General features: G+C 35.9%; 2 protein-coding genes across 3 annotated transcripts in view; one reads left to right on the top strand and one right to left on the bottom strand.

Moving 5' to 3' along the window:
* Positions 1–464: 464 nt before the first annotated feature.
* zgc:113364 (uncharacterized protein LOC548339 homolog) lies at positions 465–5,672 on the top strand. The gene is made up of 4 exons (XM_056472829.1): positions 465–809; positions 902–992; positions 2,862–3,084; positions 3,560–5,672. The coding sequence occupies exons 1-4, from the start codon at positions 540–542 to the stop codon at positions 3,585–3,587; spliced, it is 612 nt and encodes a 203-aa protein (XP_056328804.1). The 5' UTR covers positions 465–539; the 3' UTR covers positions 3,588–5,672.
* Positions 5,673–7,914: 2,242 nt separating this feature from the next.
* Positions 7,915–20,071, bottom strand: part of stag2b (STAG2 cohesin complex component b) — a 42,161-nt gene continuing 30,004 nt past the window's right edge. The window contains exons 25-34 of one of the 2 annotated variants that reach the window (XM_056472973.1): positions 19,861–20,000; positions 18,907–19,008; positions 18,668–18,816; positions 17,122–17,250; positions 16,811–17,016; positions 14,810–15,038; positions 12,732–12,845; positions 12,512–12,638; positions 10,678–10,755; positions 7,915–10,386 (exon numbers count right to left, since the gene is read on the bottom strand). In XM_056472973.1, coding sequence (XP_056328948.1) covers positions 10,363–10,386; positions 10,678–10,755; positions 12,512–12,638; positions 12,732–12,845; positions 14,810–15,038; positions 16,811–17,016; positions 17,122–17,250; positions 18,668–18,816; positions 18,907–19,008; positions 19,861–20,000 — 1,298 coding nt within the window. In that variant the 3' untranslated portion in view covers positions 7,915–10,362. Of the gene's footprint in view, positions 10,756–12,511; positions 12,639–12,731; positions 12,846–14,809; positions 15,039–16,810; positions 17,017–17,121; positions 17,251–18,667; positions 18,817–18,906; positions 19,009–19,860; positions 20,001–20,071 lie in introns of both variants that reach the window. The other variant, XM_056472972.1, reaches the window with a different exon arrangement.

The following is a 20,071-nucleotide window of genomic DNA, read 5'->3' as shown; positions in this document are numbered from 1 at the left end:
TTGAACACATATTTAGAAGAAATTTGAAAACCTGTAACCATTGACTTCCATGGTATTTGTTTTTCCTTCTGTAAAAGTCAAAGTTACACAGGTAACTAATGTTAAACAAATATATATTGCTGATAATGAATCAAAGAAACGTTTTATATATTAAATGCACCTTTTTAAGCAATGAGCTGTTCACCTTCTGTGATTGTAACCATCCTTGTGTCCTCTCCCACATTAAACAAATAGGCTACTATAGTAATTTATATAGCAATACTAGTGTTTTTGTAACCATATATAAAAGTTATTTGAATTCTATCGTTGCTATTGTAATCACAACAACTATAAACATACTGAAAAATGAGGTTCAAAAACTAAATACTAAATAAATAAAAAACGCGAACGCGATCTCCGCCATTGGTGACGTTTGAAGGCGGCGGCAAAAAACAGGAAGTATACGACTTCAAATGTCTATTTTGGTTGAGCCCTCCCGTCTATGGAGCCATCCTTTTTCTGCAGCCGTCTTCGTTGCAAGCGAGGAAATAAATAACGTCATGGGGCTCAGGTGTTTATTTGGCTGTGACAGCACTCGTTCTTTGTTCCGTTTTCCAACTTTAACTTGGTTAAGAGCGAAATGGCTTGAGTTCACGCACTTTGAGGAAAGCGGTATTAATGCAAGCTCACGTCTGTGTCATCGACATTTCTCTAAGTATTGTTTTACCAACTTTGAAATGGTGGCTGCGGGATTTGCCATCAACCTCCAGCTGTCAGACACAGCAGTTCCCACTATTTACACTGTAGGAGCATCATCGTCTCCGTCACGAGTGAGTATTTTGAGAAAACTATGTTAAATGTGTGTTTTTTATATAAAATGTATTTGTTTTGATTAACATGACACTGACTAAATGACTTATAGCCAGCGACTAAAGATGTTGGCTGTCAGTGCGACCCTTCGCGAAGCTTTGGCACTCAAGTCAGACACGCTATGGTGCTCAGGAGGAGTAAAGGTATGAAAGATACAATGTCAGTTATCAGTTTAACTGTAGTGTTGACCTCGTTTACCCTTGTGTGTTGTTGGAGATGTTTTCATCCACTCTCTTTGTGTTTCGGCAAACAGAATGATTTTTGGTGACAAATCCCTGGCAGTCTGGAAGACTAAGCAATAGTCTTAGTAACTAACGTTAATAATGAGAGAGACAAGAGTTAGTTGGTGTTTCATGGTCCTTTTTTGTTGTCTTTATTACACATTTATACGTTAGAGTCAGTAAGACTATTTGAATCGCAAAAGGATTTATAAACTGGTTGGATAAAATAGTACACACTTTAGAGATACTTAAATCAAATCACGTCACGATAAATAAACAAATAATGTAAAACCAAGGCAATCTTGCTACCCACTGCGTCACTACAGTGACGCCCAGAATAATCAGTTAAAACTAATTATTTATACATTAAAGCATGCATATTACCTTTTTATGACATTTAACTAACCTTAGTGATAATTGATAGAGTCAAGTGTTAGTTGTTGTTTCAACTCTCTCAACTGCCACTCAGAATTCAGAAAATGCAGCTGAACTGTTTAGTGCAACAATTGCATTTGACTATAATTGCATTTGAGTAATTTATATATAATTTATATACACATATAAATAGAAATAAACTAGTAAAAGTGAAATGTATACAAATAATTTCCTTTGTGGCCCAAACTATATGTGGGATGGTCACAACATCATTTGGAAAAATCATTTGAAATTTAGCAAAAACTCATCAAAACACTGGGCGAATGTACTACCACTTTGTTATGTTCGTGGCTGTTTTTACCTCATTGACTTTCTTTATAACCCTATTTTTGTGATTGCAAAGTCATGACATCATATAATCATGAATTCTCAGTTGTTGGTGGTTTTTGGTTTTCCCTGTTAAGGAGAGGTCAAATTTGTCATTTTTACTGTTGATCATCAGTTATTTGCTTTCAGCTTTTATATTGAGTATAGTGTGAGCGTGTGAAAGAGGTCTTTGCACACTTACCTTGACATGTTTGAGAAAATTAAAAAATAAACTCAGCTCTCAGAACATTGTAAACTTAATAAGTGTGTTTGTGTGCACACTATAATTTGCTGTTTTACTCCATAGAAGTCCATTTAAAAGCCAGAAGCCTTTTTGCACAGGCCTATCTAAAGGGTTAATGGTGCCAACTGATGATCAACAGTAAAATGACAAATTTTACTTCTTCCCAACATAGAAAACAAACAACAATCAAGACTGCATGATCATATGGCATCATGGCTTTGCAATCAAAAAATGTGATTATAATGGAAGTCAATGGGGCAAAAACAGCCATGAACATAATGGGAAGGTAGTCAATTTGAACAATACATAAGGGCTAAAAAGAAACATTGGTACAAGTTATCTGAATTTAACACATGTGGCCTAAGCCCTGCCAGATGTGCTTCTAGTCTTTTTTTCTTCTTGTTGGCAAAAGTAATAACCTCAATTTTGTTTCTGTAGATAAATATCAACTGATCTCTGTTTGGTCTTATAAAATGTCCTGATATTTTTTTACGTACCTGATGCGTTCAAACTTGCCCTTACCCAATAGTTTCATTTAATCATGGTTTTGTTTTGATAAAATAATAATATTAATAATAATACGTAGTTTTTGTAGTAAAACCATGGTAACCCAAATCTTACCAGTTGTATTTGCTACGCAAACAATGATTTTACCATGGAATTTGTTGTAAAACTGTGTGATTGATCGCAATCATAGGGCTGAATGGGAGTACCACACTTTACTATGATAATACCATGTTTAAACTTATATAATAGTAATATGAAATTAGTTTACTTCAGTATTAATTTGAGTTTTTTTACAATAGCAATTCAGGTGCATCCTGTGGCCAAAAGAGAGTCTACCATGAGAGATGTCTGTGGCAAAATCTTAGATTCATCAGTATGTACATCAGTACCAATTAAGAGACAGAGACGGAAAGACATTGGTTGTAGCTCCTTTTCATCTCCAGCCAGCACAAGTTCCACACAGTCAGATTCAACCTTCCTGCCAGATGACACTGGGAACACTACTATGTTGCGTTCTGACAGGTGTGTGAAATGGTTCATTATTATAACAAAAAAAAAAGAAAGAAAAAAAACTGTTTATATTAAATAGTGTTCTGAAACCCCTATCTGCCAAAAATACGTTTTTGGTGTTTGAAGACAACTTGCTCCAGTTGTTTAAATCTTGTACTGTGTGTACACATGAATGCACACTGGAGTAATATGTTCTTGGAACCTTCCAGCAAGTGATAATTGAATTTTAATTAAGTTATTCATCAGTCAGTGTTAAATTCTAATTCACGTTTTGAATATATGTTCAATATATGTACTTTATGTATTTAACACACTTTTGTTCTGAGCCTTGTGGCTTGATTCTGACTTGTATACCGTTTACCTTAATTTTTTTTATTAAAAATAGAGATGTACTTTCTGTTCAAATGTAATTTTTTACATTTTTATTTTTACATCAATGTTGCTCTCCAATTGTGATTTATATATATATTTTTTCTTTATTTTTTAGATTGGCAGACAATGTCCCTAAATCCTGATTCTGTTTCAGCACTTGGTCAGTTCTCAATACAGTCTTGAAAAATGCTGAAAGTATGTTCAGTCGAGGACAGGACACAGAGAAGAGAAACTGTCTACACTTCAGCTTGATTTCACTTTGAGGGCGCACTCACACTATGCTATCCGAACCATGCCCCTTTCCCAGTTCATTTGACAAGTGTGAGTGCTCCGAATCCGGTGCAGGCGTGGTTCAGTTGGCCAGCCCTGGCCCGGTTAGAAGAGATGTGCCAGAGCGCGGTTCGGTTGGGCTTTGGCATGGTTTGCTTGTAGTGTGAGTTGAAAGTGCGCCTGAAACTGAAGACCTGATGTCACTTTTAAGGGACTGTTTCATATAGATCTATTAATCATTCTTACTTTTTAATGAATGCAAACTGTTGTAGTTTACACTGCACGTCAGCTACACCTTCAGCAAACCCCCTAATACGTGCAGCACAAGGACTTTTATGAGTGTCAAAAGTGGTGGATCTGTTCGGCAAAATATTTGACTGTGTGTTACTGCTTCCCAAACGACAAACAATATAACTAAAGCAGTCTCCACTGCTGAGTGAGAGCGCTTGTCTTCCTGTTAAACTGAACAGTTGCACCATCGATGATGTAATGTGCTCGAGCTCAAAAGGTAAAGATGCAGTGTGAGTGCAGGCCATCGTGGGAGAGGGGACAACCGTGCCTTTGGCACAGTTCAAGGCAACTGTGGCTAGTGAGATGATACCTTGACGGTTAAAAGCATCACAGCTTCTCACAACTGTACACTACAGTGTCTGCCAGTGCCCTAACCACAATTCCCAGTGTCCAATATTACTTACCATTACCAATCTTTGCTGTTGACCCTCACCATACCAAGTGTCTCCTGGGGCCCAGTGTTCTTTTTTATGATGGCCAGTTCTGGTCTACTGTCTTCTATTGTCTTGCATCTGGGCCTCCACTCTTGCAGAGGTCTGTTCAATCTGTATCAGTGCCATGTGGCAAAATATGAAAAACAGAATTGATTAACCAACCCACTCCTCCTCATGTAAATCAACCAGATCAGCCTTATGCGGTTTATTATACTCTTTAAACTAACAGACATAAACGTGTTTTAGATAGGATTTTTTATACATGTTTTACTTGTGCATTTCTTTCTCCAAAAACCTCCTAATTATTATTATTTTAGTATGGGCCAGATTTGATCTAGAAAAGACATGCATAAAAAACATCTGAAGAAGACTAATAAACAACAAAAACTGAATTCTAGTAAACCCTTCTTCATTTTGAGTGTTGCATGTGTGCTTTGTGTAAACGCAAGCCTTTGAGTAACCACTGTTGGCTAATGGCATAGACGTGTGCGTGTGTGTTCAGCATATGTACCTGAGTTCTGTGCGTGGCAGATGTTGGACACACTCTTCATTTGATGCCTCCAGGTTATGGAATCTTCAAAAAATGATCCTCCTTTGATTGGTAGTATTTTAACCAAAGTTCACCATCTACAAAACCAGTTTTATCATAGAATTCTTTTGCTGGGTTCCAGGACATGTTGGGCTTTCAAGAAATGAGTGAACAAATGTCAAATTCCTCCTTCAGAAATGAGACCTTTTATCAACGTTTACATTTTAAATAAGTGGCAAGAGGAGAGGGATGTATTGGAAAATAATACATTACATGAAATCCGACCTGAAATCTCAAACAGAATTTTAAGACTAGATTTGATCAGGTGATTTATTTTATTTTACTTTTTACCAGATGTCTTATTGGACATACAAGATTAACCCATGCCTTTTTACTTAAAGACAAAGACCCCACTCAATGTTTGTACTGCACAACTCCCCTTACTGTAAAACACATTTTACTGGACTGTCCTGCTTTTAATGACTCCAGAAGACTTTATGAAATGAAGTCCCTTAAGGACATTTTTAACAAAGTGACACCAGGAAAAATTGTAGAATTCTTATGTATTAATACTAAAAGTCTTATTTAACTTGTGTATTCATTTGTTTGTTGTTGTTGTTAATTGTTTATTATTGAAATGTTCTTGCCATGAAAATAGCCTTGGTTGCTGACATGACAATAAATAAAAAATACATTACACTCTTCATTTGTCATCTTCCTCTTACCATACACAAACATAATATACAGTACTCAATCTCTCATGTACATATACTGAAGTACATAATTATTTATCATTGTTTTAGTAATGGTAATAATCAAACATTTTGAGTAATTTCATAAACCTTGGTAAACATTCTCTTATAGCAAACAGTGTAAACTCACTGCTGTGTTGCTGGTTGATGTCTGAGGGTACATATTAGGCACCAGATGCGTTTTGTTGTCCAGCAGGTACAGCGCCAGTGCGTTCTAGTGCTCCTATTCATCATGCAGGGTAGGGCTGATAGGAACTCTGCACATACAGATAAATACAACACCTTACTGACTGCACCAGTCTAGGCATGGGACGATAACCGTTTTCAAGGTATACCGCCGTTTGGAAAAGTCAAGGTTTTAAAACAGTCAACATTTTCTGCAATACCTTTAAGGTTTTTTTTTTTTTAGTTTTTAGAACAACAGTATCTCCAGCAGAAAAGATGCCGTTTCTTCTGTAGACAGAAGTCAATAATTTATTTAGCCTGACATGTTTACTGTTCCAAAAGGGAAAAAAGTTTGAGTTTTTTACCCAGATATTTAAGAAGAATATATTTCAGAGCAGTAAGGAAATACCGCAAAACCGTGATCTTTTTATCCAAGGTTATCATACCGTCAGAATCTTATACCGGCCCATGCCTACACCAGTCATTTTTTGACAGCTCCATCAGACTAGACTTTGTGTCTCACTGACACTAGCAGTCGAATGCACAAATACAAACACTTAATGAAAGATGGGAGGTCCAAAAACTTCAGATAAATTCTTTGATGTCATTATACTTTGAAAAACAACAGGTTAGAGTGTAGCGTGTTTAGGATCACCTTCAATGATTGACTTGAATCTGCAAAATGGAATGAGGAAGAAGACTGTCAAGAACACACAATGGCTGATCTCCACCACCATCAAAAGTTCCATTCAAAATACTATTAAATTTGCAGTTGGACAGGTGTACCTAATAAAGTGGCAGTTCATTCCGCTGTGGCGACCCTTGATTAATAAAGGGACTAAGCTGAAAAGGAATGAATCAATAATTCAATAAAAAATAACTTGACAAGTAGAAATGGACAGGTCTGCCATACAACTTGACAATGCGTCCAACTCAGATCCGCCTAGTTATCTTTTTGACTACGTTTTATTCTCGTTGTTACATGATTTTAAATGATTTAACCATAGACTATTATTAGCACTGCAAGTCCAGCTAATATAAAGCAGAAAAAAGAAAAAGAAACCATTTGATGGAACTTTTAGCATTTGAAACAAAACAGAAGCCTGTTGACAAAGAATGAAATGTTGCCGTTTTAATGGTGGGGACATGTTTGTCAAGGCTGCAATTGTATTTCATTCATTTCAGCTAAAATAAATTTCAGCAAAAATAATCTCTAATGAATAAAATACTCACAAATTAAAAACGTACAACGACGTCCCAATGAATGCACAAGGTTTAATGCCTTATTTATAGTAAATAAATGCAATGATCAATGTTACAAAACTTGGTTTTCCCTTCAAAATGGTATATATGTGCAAGTATTTTATGTATACCTATACTGTATTATAGGGCTGCACGATATTGAAAAAATCTAACAGTGCAATATATTTTTTTATTCTGCGATATGAATATAATTTAACTAGATGTGTTGAATAACTATTTGAAAAGAATTGATCATTTTACATTGATTGGGATGACTCTGTAGGAAAGTGCATACGCATAAAATAAAAGAAACAACCTACAAGCATAGACAAATTCAATAAGAAAAAGATACCAATTAAATATACAGCATTTAGTTGTTTTCCGATTCGTCAAACTGGATTCAAATACACAGTAGTTGAATAATAAAATGTAAAACAATAATGCATAGTCTTCGTTTTATTATCAATTCAGTACAAATTCTGGATTTTAATATATAATATAATAATAATGGGTTTTTTTAGGCCTGAAACGGTGAGGGATTCATAAGCATTCAGGCCTAAAAAAAACCCATTATTATTATATTATATATTAAAATCCAGACTAAACATTGCATATACTCGCGATGTGGCTATTGCGGATGATCACATTGCGTTATCGATGCTGAAGGGATATATTGTGCAGCCCTACTGTATGATATTCAAAAAGAGCTTCAAACCGGTGCTTTTCGACATTCCTCCTTAGTAAGTGACCAGAGAAAGAACTTAAAAACCACACAAACACCAGAGAATGATTTGTTTACTTTTATTTAAAAACTTACTGTCTCCAGACAGATACAAATCAGAAACATTACAGTGGATAACAGAGGACAGGGAAACGGTTATGTATGAGTTTATATCTCTGAACAGGGAAAAAGTGATAATATGTTTTAAAATGTTAACAGAAAAAAAAAAGCACTAGAAAAATTAAGCTTTACGTTTAAATGCATGTATATTTACACAATCTATTCAGCAGTTTAATTCATGTAGTGGTGAGGAACAGAAGACAGTTCAAGCCGAAGGGCATTTACTTTCAGGAGCTCAAAATCTGCCTGCACACCGTCTTTTTAAATAATTACACTCATGCCGTTCCAGAAATGCACCGTTCCTTTTCTGATGCGAAAGGAATCCAATGTACCTCACATAAAAGTTTCAACATGGAAGATTTATGTTCTTCTTTTCCTTTTTAAAACAAGGATGTTTTAAGGCCAAGGCATGGAATGATTAAAAAGTATACCCCAGACAAAAAAAAATAAAAAATGCACGTCTGCAATATAAGTTAATGTATTAGTTAAGCTTCGTAGAGCTGCCCAATGCGATGCTGTAACATTTAGGATCTCACAGGATGTTACTATGTTACAATTCAAATATCTCATATTGGGAAAAAGAAACAAACTTAGAGCTGAATAAAATAGTTCTGTCCGTGAATTGCAACCAAACTAAATTTACAATCAGGGAAATAAAAATAAAAGGTGAAAACCTACAAACCTCTTAAGACTGACAAAAAAAAAAAATAATCCAAAAACAATACACACACACACACACACACACACACACACACAAAAAAGGAAGAAAAATATATAAAATATCTCAAAACTTGCTGCATGGCTACACACTTTCATGTTTGGACATGTTCTTATACATCTCAAAACCTTAAACTCTAAGTTGGAGTTTTTAAAAACAAGAACAAAAAAAAAGACCCTAAAAGCACAATTATAAAATCAGCACCAATTTATATATTTATATATAACTTTATTTAAATGTAGATGTCTACATAGCTCTAATCAGGGAGACAAAAATCTCCACCAGACATACTACATACACTAAGTTCTGTTTTATTAGAGACAACACAATGGCACTACTGGAGAGATTTCCTCTTCTTTGCTTGATCTTACGTTTTAGAGCAGGGGTCACCAATCTAGGGCCGGTGTCCCTGCAGGGTTTAGCTCCAACTTGCCTCAACACACCTGGCTGAGTGTTTCAAGTATTCCTGGTAAGATCTTGAGTAGCTCATTCAGGTGTGTTTGATTAGGGTTGGAGCTAAAATCTGCAGGACACCGGCCCTCCAGGAACAAGTTTGGTGACCCCTGTTTTAGAGGGACGCGTGAGCAGATCTGATCTTTGGATAGCAATTAGAGTCTCCTCAGACTGGCTGGGACACAGATTTAGTAGAGCAGTTGGCACATAAAAACAGCCTAGCAAGCATTCGTTTGTGTTTAAAAGACTGAAATAAGGCTAAATTTGGGCTGTCAGCGAACATCTAATAAACGTATAAAGAATATCCCCAAAACAGACCAATCATCTGAAGCCCGTTTAATCTGCATATTTGATTTTGGACTATTTTTAGACACGTATTACATTTTCACTGATAATTAGCCTTGTTTCAGCAAAAACATCCATTCTAGACGTCTAATAGATGTCTATTAAACGTAAAATTGCTTGTAGACTGTTTTTAGTGAATGAATCTATTCAGCGATCACCGAAATGGCCCCAAACTGCACACGCATGCACCGAAGGCAGAAAAAAAAATCAGCTAAGAGTTGTTTTTGATTTAGGTTTCGTGTCGTATGTCATGATTTATTATTTTAAGGGTGGAATAAAAGGAAACTAAACACTAGATATAAAGACCTGGAGTTTTTTTGTTTTTCTCTCGTTCTCCTCTGTTTCACATATTAGATAAGAAGAATAAAATATATCAATACTCACTATGATGAGCAAAAACCTGCTTATAAATTACTACTTTACACCGGATTACTCACTATTACAAAAGGGCTATACATAACAAAGTTGTCTTTAAGTTAAAAAAAGATGCATTCACCCCCGGTTTCAAGAAATACCACAACTTTTAGAGATCTCACACGTGTTCCTTCAGACATGTTGACGTCCAACTGTGAAATATATATACTTTAATATATATATATGTATATATTTGATATCATATACTCATATATATGGCTAAGGACAGTCCGAGATTCCAAGGCGTTCAGTATCTACTGCCGCTGTTTTGCACGATCAGGGAAAGCCCACACAATGATTGCAAAGACTTTGAATTGCTCCTTTATCCTTTCTGTGTTTTAGTAAGTGTCAATGGTACGAGCTGATTTGGATGCCAATCACTCCATTGAATTTAATTCTCTTTAGAGAATCAATGTGAATTCACACAAAATGTCTCTTCTCTTCACACTCCTCCAATTCTAACCTTAAAACATGGGCACTCCCAGGACCTACAAGAGAAAATGTTCAAATTCAGTTCAGCGTTTAGAGTTACCAAAACATTCAATCATCAGTCCAGATGGGTCTGATTAGTATTTAGAATAGTGAGATGCTCTTCCCCCTCTCTCTCTATGTTTTTTTCTCTCTTTCTCTTTTTGCTCAAGGGCAATTCAAACTATCTGAAATCACTCCTGCTAGTGCCATCTAGTGGTGATCTCTCTTTCACGTCCTTAGTGTGGGAATGAACCAGTCCCCCATTACCGCTGAAAAGCATCATAACCCAGGAAGTGAGTGCTTCTTACAGACTCGTCCATGATGGAGGCGGGGTCGAAAAAGTCTGGCTTCAGTTCTGATCGCTCTCGTCGATTCTTCGATGGAGGCTGCGAGATATGAAAACAGCACAATATACATGAGACGTGCATACATACATGTTAGATATTCAATTTCAGCAAGCATTTTCTCTGCGTCTAGAATATGTCTAATCATAGATGGATAAATTTGGGCTGTGATGGACTAGAATTCTAACAATAGTCTAGTTATATCAAATAGACAGATCAGACGTGTAGACATTCATTTGTCTATTTGATGACTATTTTTGGAGTAATGGCTTGGTGGGATGCTATTACAGTTCTATTAGTCTAATATAGCTTTATTCAGTAAAACTGATCACAAGTAGTAACAAAAATAAACTAAATAAAAGTTTCTTTTTTTATGAAAGAAAAACACTTTTTTTTACTGTCAATTACATCAAAGAGTTCTGGAAAAATAAGCAAGGGCTCAAAATGAACATTTCTGCTCTAGCACTGGTGCTTCTAACTTCAAAAACTTAGAAGCACAAGCCAAAATGTAGGCGCACCCACCAAAATTGAGCACTGTAACTACAAGTTTTCTATTAACAGATTTATTGCATTCGAAATCAACACCAATCAAAATTAACTAACAAAAAAAAATTACAGAAAAACTACACACAGCATGCATTTAGTACTTATTTGGGTTCAAAAACAACACGAAATATAGCCCACAGTCAGAGCAAACCTTTCATATGTATCTTTAATCTTCAGCAGCACATGTAACCTCTGTTAGAGAGTAATTCCGTCATTCATATTAGTCCATCATTTGCTGCTTTTTTTTTCTGGCTTCTCGTTTTTTTTTCATGCTTCAGTCTCGCATTTGTCTCGTTCTGACAGGATTGGATATCAGAGCACTTCAATGATCACGCGCATGCTAATAATATGATTGTTATTTCAAATATAGACGCGCGGCGAGCTCTCTGGAGAACGTAAAACCGCTCGCGCTTTTGATGGACTAGTAAAACAACAACAGGACACAGCAGATTTTGTTCTTAACTTTGTGGCTGTACATCAAGACGACGACAAGGTTTGTTTGAGCTCAGGTCGACCATGGCTTGTTATTACATGTATATATTATTACAGTGTAATGTCTTGGCTGTGTTTTTAAAAATGGTGCTTCCTTTGTTTTCATTCTCCTGGTTCTGCGAGTGATGCATCTCTGTAAATGAATAGCGTTCATCTGCACATCTAGCACCGCCTTATGGTACCCTTTGCAAAGGGTGACCAAAAAGTGGTACGGTACGGTGCGCTTTTAGGTACCCTTCGACAGTGGAAACGGCCATAAAAGCTTACTAAACCGTACCGTACCACTCAATGGAAACGGGCCATAAGACGGGGCAAGCGGTGTGGGATTTGTTTACTGCAGCAAGTTGACATGACAACAGTTTTAAACCATTCCTGAGTTTCAGGTGCAAAAATGAATTCTGTCTGATGTCTCCTAAATCCGTGCATGCGGTGAACATTTTGCAGTGGAAACTGGTTGCACAGCAACAATTTTAAACACTTGCACAAATGCTCCCAAATACATTTTGAGGTAACACACAAAATTTTGAGTGCATATGCAAACAAAATGGTTGCAATTTCAAGCCCTTTAAGTATAGTTTCCAGAGAAAATATTCCACAGCACAACCTCTTTAAACAGATGATGATAAAAATATCTGAGCACCAAATCAGAATGATTACTTATGACTGCTGACAATGAGTTTTGCATCACAGGAATAACTTTTCAAATACCACAAATATGAGAATAATACACAAATAGCTCATATTAGTGTAAGCTTATTACCAGATCAATATCCATGGTGTCAAAGTCCATGCCTTCATTGAGATCCTCAATTCGGCCTTCCGATGACATCATTACATCTTCCACAATAGGCTCCTCGTCGTCCTCCATTAGGCCTGTTCCCCGACGACTGCAAGCATTGACAAACCAATTACATCATTTGTCTAAAAAAGGCATTTTCTGTCATTCTAAAAATGCAGTGTTTGATGGGGATTTTCCTTACATGGCATGCTGAAGGTTACTCCTTAATTTGGCGTAGTTCATCGCTCTCTCCTGCTGCTGTCTAGCCACCTCTTCTTGCTGCTGTCTTTGTGCAAGCATCCAGGTGACTTGTGTGCTGGAAAACAGAAAACATCAAACTCAATTATAATATTGTGCACACTGATAAATGCTATCAATTAGCATTGTATTGTAAATATACAATATTCTGATGAAAAATAGATAGTTTGAAGAACAAAGATAAACAATATACTGCCACAATGGGTTTATGAATGCTAGAAGACATTTAACTTTCTTTTTAGCCAAGTAAATAGATGGAAATGCTGAAACTGGTAAAGTTAGTGCTGTCAAACAATTACTTGTGATCAAACTGCATCCATAATAAAAGTTTTTATTTACAGGGTATATACAGCATCAGATAGTGAACTTTTAAGAACTTTAACACACTTTCCATGTATTTTAAGACCTCGCAGACATTTTATCTTACAATATATATATATACTAAATATTTATTGTAAGGAATTAATCCTAAACTAAACCATTATTCATATAATATTATTAACTAAAAATGCTAATCCAGCAGGTGGCACCTATAGAAAAGCAGGAATGACGGAGTGTTGCCTTAGTTACTGCCATAAATAAAGCTGCTTGAGGTCAAATCTGGCAGGATTTTATCGATTTTATAGGCTGCACAGCATCCAAACATTTGCAGATTAAATTCTGGCAAACTCTAGCATACAACTAGACACTGTACAATTAAAAAAGTGCACGAAATTTAATATCATGTAAAATAGCATTTAAGATTTGTTAATACTTTTTAAGGGCCTTAAAGTACAAATGAATTCAAAACTAACCGTATGATATCGTTAGCTCACATTGCTAGTTTTGTTGTAAACAATTTGTCTGTGTGTTTGCCTTTTTAATGTTTAATTAAAAAAACAGGAAATGCATTTTCAGATTTACGTTAAATTCTCAGATTACATCTGTCTGAGGAATTGGGCGAGGCTAAAATACTTGACCACGCCCCTCCAACTGTCAGTTTTGATGACAAACAGAAATGGTGTAACAACTCTGCTAAACCTCCTGATCTTGTCCTGATCTTTCTGAATGAAATGACTACTACATCCAATCAGCTCACAGTAGGAAAAAAAAACAAGCCATGCCCACTGTTTTCTCATTTAATAATCTGTTTCTCTAGGAACTGTCACAACACGAAAAATAAATAAATACAACAGTCACAGCTTCCAATTCATGTGGACTTTAAAATTCTCCAAATTGATTAATCAACTTTTATTACTTTTTAAGACCCTGCGGACACCCTGATTTACATAGTGTCCTATTTGCAGAGTTAACACTCTTAAGACAAATGCTAAATTCCCTCTCTCTTCCCTGACTTTCAATGACTAAAAAGCTGATTTTCCATAACCTATAATGGAAAACAGGCAGCTATTGTGTTGAGTAGTCCCCTCCAGAATATTTTTGATTTCGCAATTGCTGAATTTAATGCAAAAATCAAACAAATGACGGAGAAGGAGCTTGCCTTTTTTTACAATTGCAGCAGAGTTTGGCCAACCAGGACTGTTAAAAAATCCTTCTGTGAAATCTGCATTGTTTTATATCAAATAACATTATATTTGTGTATAAAAAGTGCTCTTTCGATGAGTTGTTAAATAGATATGGCGCATTGTTGTGCTTCTCCTTAGGTGTGTGACTCACTTTAGTTGAATTATGTGACACTATTGCAATGCCCATTTAGCCAAGGACTAATTGAACAAGGCTACATTCTTCATATTTATTGCTAAAAAAAATTTAACTAACCTGATTTTCCAAACGTTATTGACCAAGAGATCCTTAAAGTTGTGTTTATTTTGATCATTTAGTGTCATCAAATAGGCTTTGTGTTTAAGAGGTAAACAATTTTTTTCTGATTAATCATTTGTCAGCACTAGTCACTTTAATACTTAATTCTAAAAGCTTTTTGCCTCTCCATGAATACATATCCCCATTGATTGCGATCATTTTCACAATAAATACTAGAAAATTTCATGATGTATATTTACATGGCTCATCCCTAATTCTTACTTGTAGTCCATGGGTGTTTGGTGGTGTTGTGGCTGAGGGGTGTGAGGGTGTGTGTGCTGCTGTTGCTGATCAGGGGTCATTGTGTACACCCCCATGTAGCTCTCCTCAGGACGCAGGCGTTTGGGTTCTCTCATGATGGTGGAGGTGAGGTGGGGCGACGGCATCATGACGGGCGTCTGCATGCTCTGCTCACGGCTCATCCATACCTCGCTGCTGCTGCTGCTCTCCTCTGCACATGCAAAACAAACAATCAGTAAAGTCACAATGAAACAGAGGTTATTTTCAATATTGTGACAGATCAGTTTAATGGATTATCCAAAAAATAAACACAAGGTTCAAGAAAGGGACAGGGGCACTCTTCAGATTCTGACTGCATTTAGAGAAGTGGGGGCTAAAACTTAAAAATGGGCAAAAGATTCAGGCATCTCCACGCATTGTTTTCTCATTCTTGTTAGTATCATAAAACAGAAACATCATATACAAGTGTTTTCATACTTGATGAAGTTGCATGTATTATTTACGCATATTTGGAAGCAAAGTGCTTGCGTCTGATGTGTCGGTTTTTACAAAAAGAACATAAATGATGCAGTGCAGAGGTGTCTGATTGCATACCTAGCTGAACATTCAAGAAAAGCTCTCAATGCATTAGTTACACTGACTGACACACAGCCAAACTGTGTAAGCAGAGTAGACATGGGGTGATAACTGGTTTCAATGTTTTAAAACCGCTAGAATTCTGTTATACAGTGCATAAGCTATTTGTAAGGGATTTTTTTATTATATATATTTTTTATGTGTTGTAAAGTAGTGTTTTTGAAACTAATACAGATAGCAGAAGTCAATGATTTATTTTAATTATTTAGCCTGACATATTTACTGTTCCAAAATATTTAAAATGTTTCCTAAAATATTTTTTCTCTCCCTGATCTCACACTGTCCTAATTCAAGCGTAATGTGAGAGGGAGTTTTTTTTCGCCTCTCTCTATGTATCTATTTCCTCTTTCTAAATGCTACCTCTCTTAGACCTGTCTTCCCCTGAAATGTGATGTTTGTGTATGGTTGGGGGGGGGGGGTGTGCGGCAATTTTACTACGATGAAAGTGAAAGATATTGTGTTCAATGGGGGGCTGACAAATAAATAGAATATATTTTAGACTGCGATACCGTGATTTATTTTATCCAAGGTTATCATACTGTCAGAAACTTATACTGCCTAATCTATTATGCCTAATACAGAATTGCGTGACTACTGTTAAAAAGACTCCTAAAAAGATACTGTTCTTGAACATTCAGACACACACAAAATTCATTTACAATACCTGCATTCATACATAACACTGTCGGTTATGTCTTAAGTGAAAATAAGCGATGGGATGGTATGAGACGTATGAAACTTTACAATTTTACTTTCTTATACTTTCCTATATCTGTTAGACTGCTACTGCATGAAAAATATACATATTAATAAACAACTTGTAACTACTATAGTAAATATGACTAATAATGGAGTATTTTAACATTTTATTATGACACTGAATTTATTTTTGTTAAAATATTGACCAATCTGGTGATGCCATTGGCCCATGAACATTTCCTGCTTATTGTCAAACTATTTCATAATTGTAACAAGAGGCAATTCAATCATAACTTAACATTAAGAAAACTGCCATGATATTATTTATCAATATTTGGGCCTTTTTGCATTCTCAGAAGCTATGGAAATTAAAAATGTAAAACAGGAAATGCGTTAGGAGCATTGCTATTGTTTGCATGCCTCAAAATAAATGGTCTATAGGTTTTATTATTTTTGTTAAAAAAAGGTGTTCTGGCATTACACTGGAAAGCAGATTATATTCATTCTCTCCCCTCTATTTGTGATCCGTTTAAACAACCACTTTTCCCTGGATCCTTCTCTCACATCCTAAAAAGGGGAAACAGATAACCAGACACGAATAAAAAGCACCCGTAAGTCAAAAGTTTGTTGCATTCAAACTTTTTATACCTTCCGGTAATTTCCTTTTGGCGGTGGCAGGTTTCGCTTTTTTACTTCTGACAGAGGAGCCTCGGCTGCTGATGCCACTGACTACAGACATGGTGTCATCATCACCGCCGGCCTGCAGTGAGTTCCTGTAGGAGATGAGCGGCAGCCAGCAGTCCTCTCTCTGCAGAGCCATCTGAAATGTCATGAAGCGCTCCAAATACATGTGCCTAAGAGAAAACAAACAAAAAAAAAAACTTAATATCTGACAGCCAATGAACGATCCACAAAAGTAATATGAACACAAATCCGAAGATCAATAAATGCTCGCTTACACAGTCCTCTTGTCCTGACGCATGAGTTTGGATGAGAACTCACTGAGAATGTCCAGAAAAGCCAGGTTGAGGGGAGGATGTCCCTCTCCTTGAGGATTGACTTCTTTGAAGGCAAACTCAATACCATCCCTTTAAACAGAGAGCAACACAGGGTATAAATGAAATGCATAATTGTTAATTCACCTCAAAAAAATTGAGAAATCTATGGCTTTGATGAAGATTGACACTACAAACTGGATTCATAGACTTGTCAAATGTGGAAAAATACATTAAAAACGCAAAAGGGGAGTTGACAATACAAGATCCTTAACCACAGATATTTCCACACAGCGTAGACTATTTACTTTAGTCATAGAATAAAACTGTTCAATGATCATTTGTGTTGAAAATGCAAGCTAGAAATATGCACCTTTATATTAGAATGAACTTTTGCTAAATGGTTTTGGACACAGATGTTTTATGATGTTGGTGCCTTTAAAAAAAAATCACTTGTAAAGCATAAACCAGGGGTTTCGAACTCCCAGCCCGCAGGCCCTTTGCGGCCCCCTTTCCTCCCACCTCTGGCCTGCAACTGACGTCAAAAACGAGATTTGGCCCGCCAAAACATATTTTTGAATCACTATCATTGTTGTGCAGTTGCATAGAGCCACTTTTGGTTTTGACCCCCCACCTACTGGACATTTACAGTACTGTACTATATGTTCGGTTACTTTTGGTTTCTCGCAGTGTGCGGTTGAGAGTAACGAAAAATAAAAAACAACATGCAGATTATTACTGAGGCCGATTTAAACGCTGAAATATATGTCCTCAAGTGCTCTGTTTTTACTAAAGCTGTATTTTTGAAAAAATTCAAGGGTCATTTAATTATAATTAGTTTTATACTGCCTGTATAGTGTTGTATAAACACATCTCCATGGCTTACGCGTCATGATTGGTGGTGTTAATATGATCATTTTGCTAATATTCAATTCAAATGGTCTCATTTAATAGACTTTTCTCATCTGCATATTAAGATTTGTATTTTAAAAAAATGTCCATTAGTAAAATATAACCCTAAACCTAACCCTCCTATGAATTGTCAGTCACTGATATGGGCCCCTGCCAATTTGAGTTTGAGACCCCAGGCATAAACACACAAATACAGAATTTTTCAAAACATGTATTTTCTGTAATTGAGGTTGGGACTATAATATATCTAGCATGATTATTTAAGACAAAGAAAGTCATTGGAAGCCAAGAAAGTTTTAAAAATAGCGTGAAAATTGCATTAAATTAATCCATGTCAGTAGAGTAAACATGAACAGACATTATGTTTAAATGAGTTCTTAAAGGACATGATGCTTTTTAATATTTTCCCTTTTATGATAGATAGATCCAAGATTTTTTTGTAACTTTGTTTTTACCCAGTTACATAATATCATGCAAGTTGTACTCAAAAAAGGTGATTATATAGTTTATAATCATATCTGCATAGGTTACCTACATTCAGGAAAATCAACAAGTAATTCATTTAAAAAATAAAATAAAGAACCGCGAGGAAGCTTACTTGTGTAACATGGCGATGGCCTCTCTGGTCTTCAGCTGATCCAGACCAAAAGTCAGAGAGAAGCGTCGAGCGAGCTCTTTAATGCCGCAGAAAGCTGAGGATGAGCGGTCAAAGCTGGGGCCGAGCTCTGACAGCATCTCATTGAACAGCTGCACACATCAGAATCAGGAAATAAAGATGTCAAAACCAGCAAGCAAAACTCTATTTGACAGAGGACTCAAAACCTTATAACCACTGACCTGCTGTAAGCTCAGAATGAGTGTCTTTGCGCACTGGATTTTGTCGATCTGTCTCGTCTTGCTCATAGTTTCCTTGATGATGTCGCCATAATCGTTGTAATACTGCAGAGAAGACAAAATGAGAGCGACACTGAGTGTTAAAATAAATGGACATTTTGAGGGGATTAAATGTAAAATGTGCTGACTCTTGTTTTGCAGAGTGAAAAACATAACATGGAAAAGCATGCACACATAAGTTAGAGACAGAGAGAGGGGCATGAGAGTAATTGTTCAGTTAACTTCACACACGTTAATAGTTTAAATTGAGTTTAAATTTGATGCCTACAATACATATTACAGTATAATTAAACTATTTCAGTTTGTTTTAATTTAATATTGCGACATATTTGTTTCCCATTTATTTTCCTGTTATGAATTCTGTTCAATTAAAAAATGTGTTGTGGAGTAAAGAGATTTAAAATAATGATTGTAATGTATATAAACGTTAGTTGGTAACACTAAAACAATGGTCCGTTAGGTCATGTATTTATTAACATTAAGTATAAATAATCTTGTAAAGCATTTGTTAATCATAGTTCAACATTAACTAATGCATTATTATATTCTAAAGTTGTGCATTAACATTAGTTAGTTGTTAGTGCACTGTGAGTTAGCAAACTAATGTTACAGAACTTAACATTAACTATCATGAATAAAAACCATCATAAATGTATTACTAATAGTTTGTTCATGTTAGCAAATACATTAACATTAACTAATGGACCATTTTTTAAAGTGTTATCCATTAATTTTAATAAGATTAGCGATTATTAACATTATTTCTATACGAGATTAAATGTATGTGTGTGTGTGTGTGGTTGTGTTTTTTCTTTTCTTAATACAGCTCTTCATTATCTTATTTCACAGAAAACACAGTCAGTGAAAAGCACAGATTCGAAAAAAGAATGGACTTACCCTCATGTATTGCTTGAAAATATCTGCACCAGTGCTCATCTCAACTACATTGTAAATAATAAGTTTGCAGTATGCGGCCAGCAGATTTCGCCTCTTGTGCAAAGCTTCGATTTTTCCAGCTTCATCATCCTGCTGCCCATCTGTTCCAAAGATAAAGCGAAACACGTTCAAACGCTGCACCTGAATTCAACAAGCCCAAACTGGAAAACTG

The sequence above is a fragment of the Danio aesculapii genome, chromosome 14, assembly GCF_903798145.1.
Source record: "Danio aesculapii chromosome 14, fDanAes4.1, whole genome shotgun sequence".
Taxonomy (NCBI): Eukaryota; Metazoa; Chordata; class Actinopteri; order Cypriniformes; family Danionidae; genus Danio; species Danio aesculapii.
The sequence above is the reverse complement of the archived record's forward strand: the minus strand, read 5'-3'. Positions and strand labels throughout refer to the sequence as shown.

Excerpts from the sequence above, each read along its gene's own strand:
- zgc:113364 (XM_056472829.1), top strand. The coding sequence starts at position 540 with ATGGGGCTCAGGTGTTTATTTGGCTGTGACAGCACTCGTTCTTTGTTC. Across the intron at positions 993-2,861 it reads GGTGCTCAGGAGGAGTAAAG|CAATTCAGGTGCATCCTGTG; the intron begins GTATGAAAGATA and ends TTTTTACAATAG. Across the intron at positions 3,085-3,559 it reads ACTATGTTGCGTTCTGACAG|ATTGGCAGACAATGTCCCTA; the intron begins GTGTGTGAAATG and ends TTTATTTTTTAG.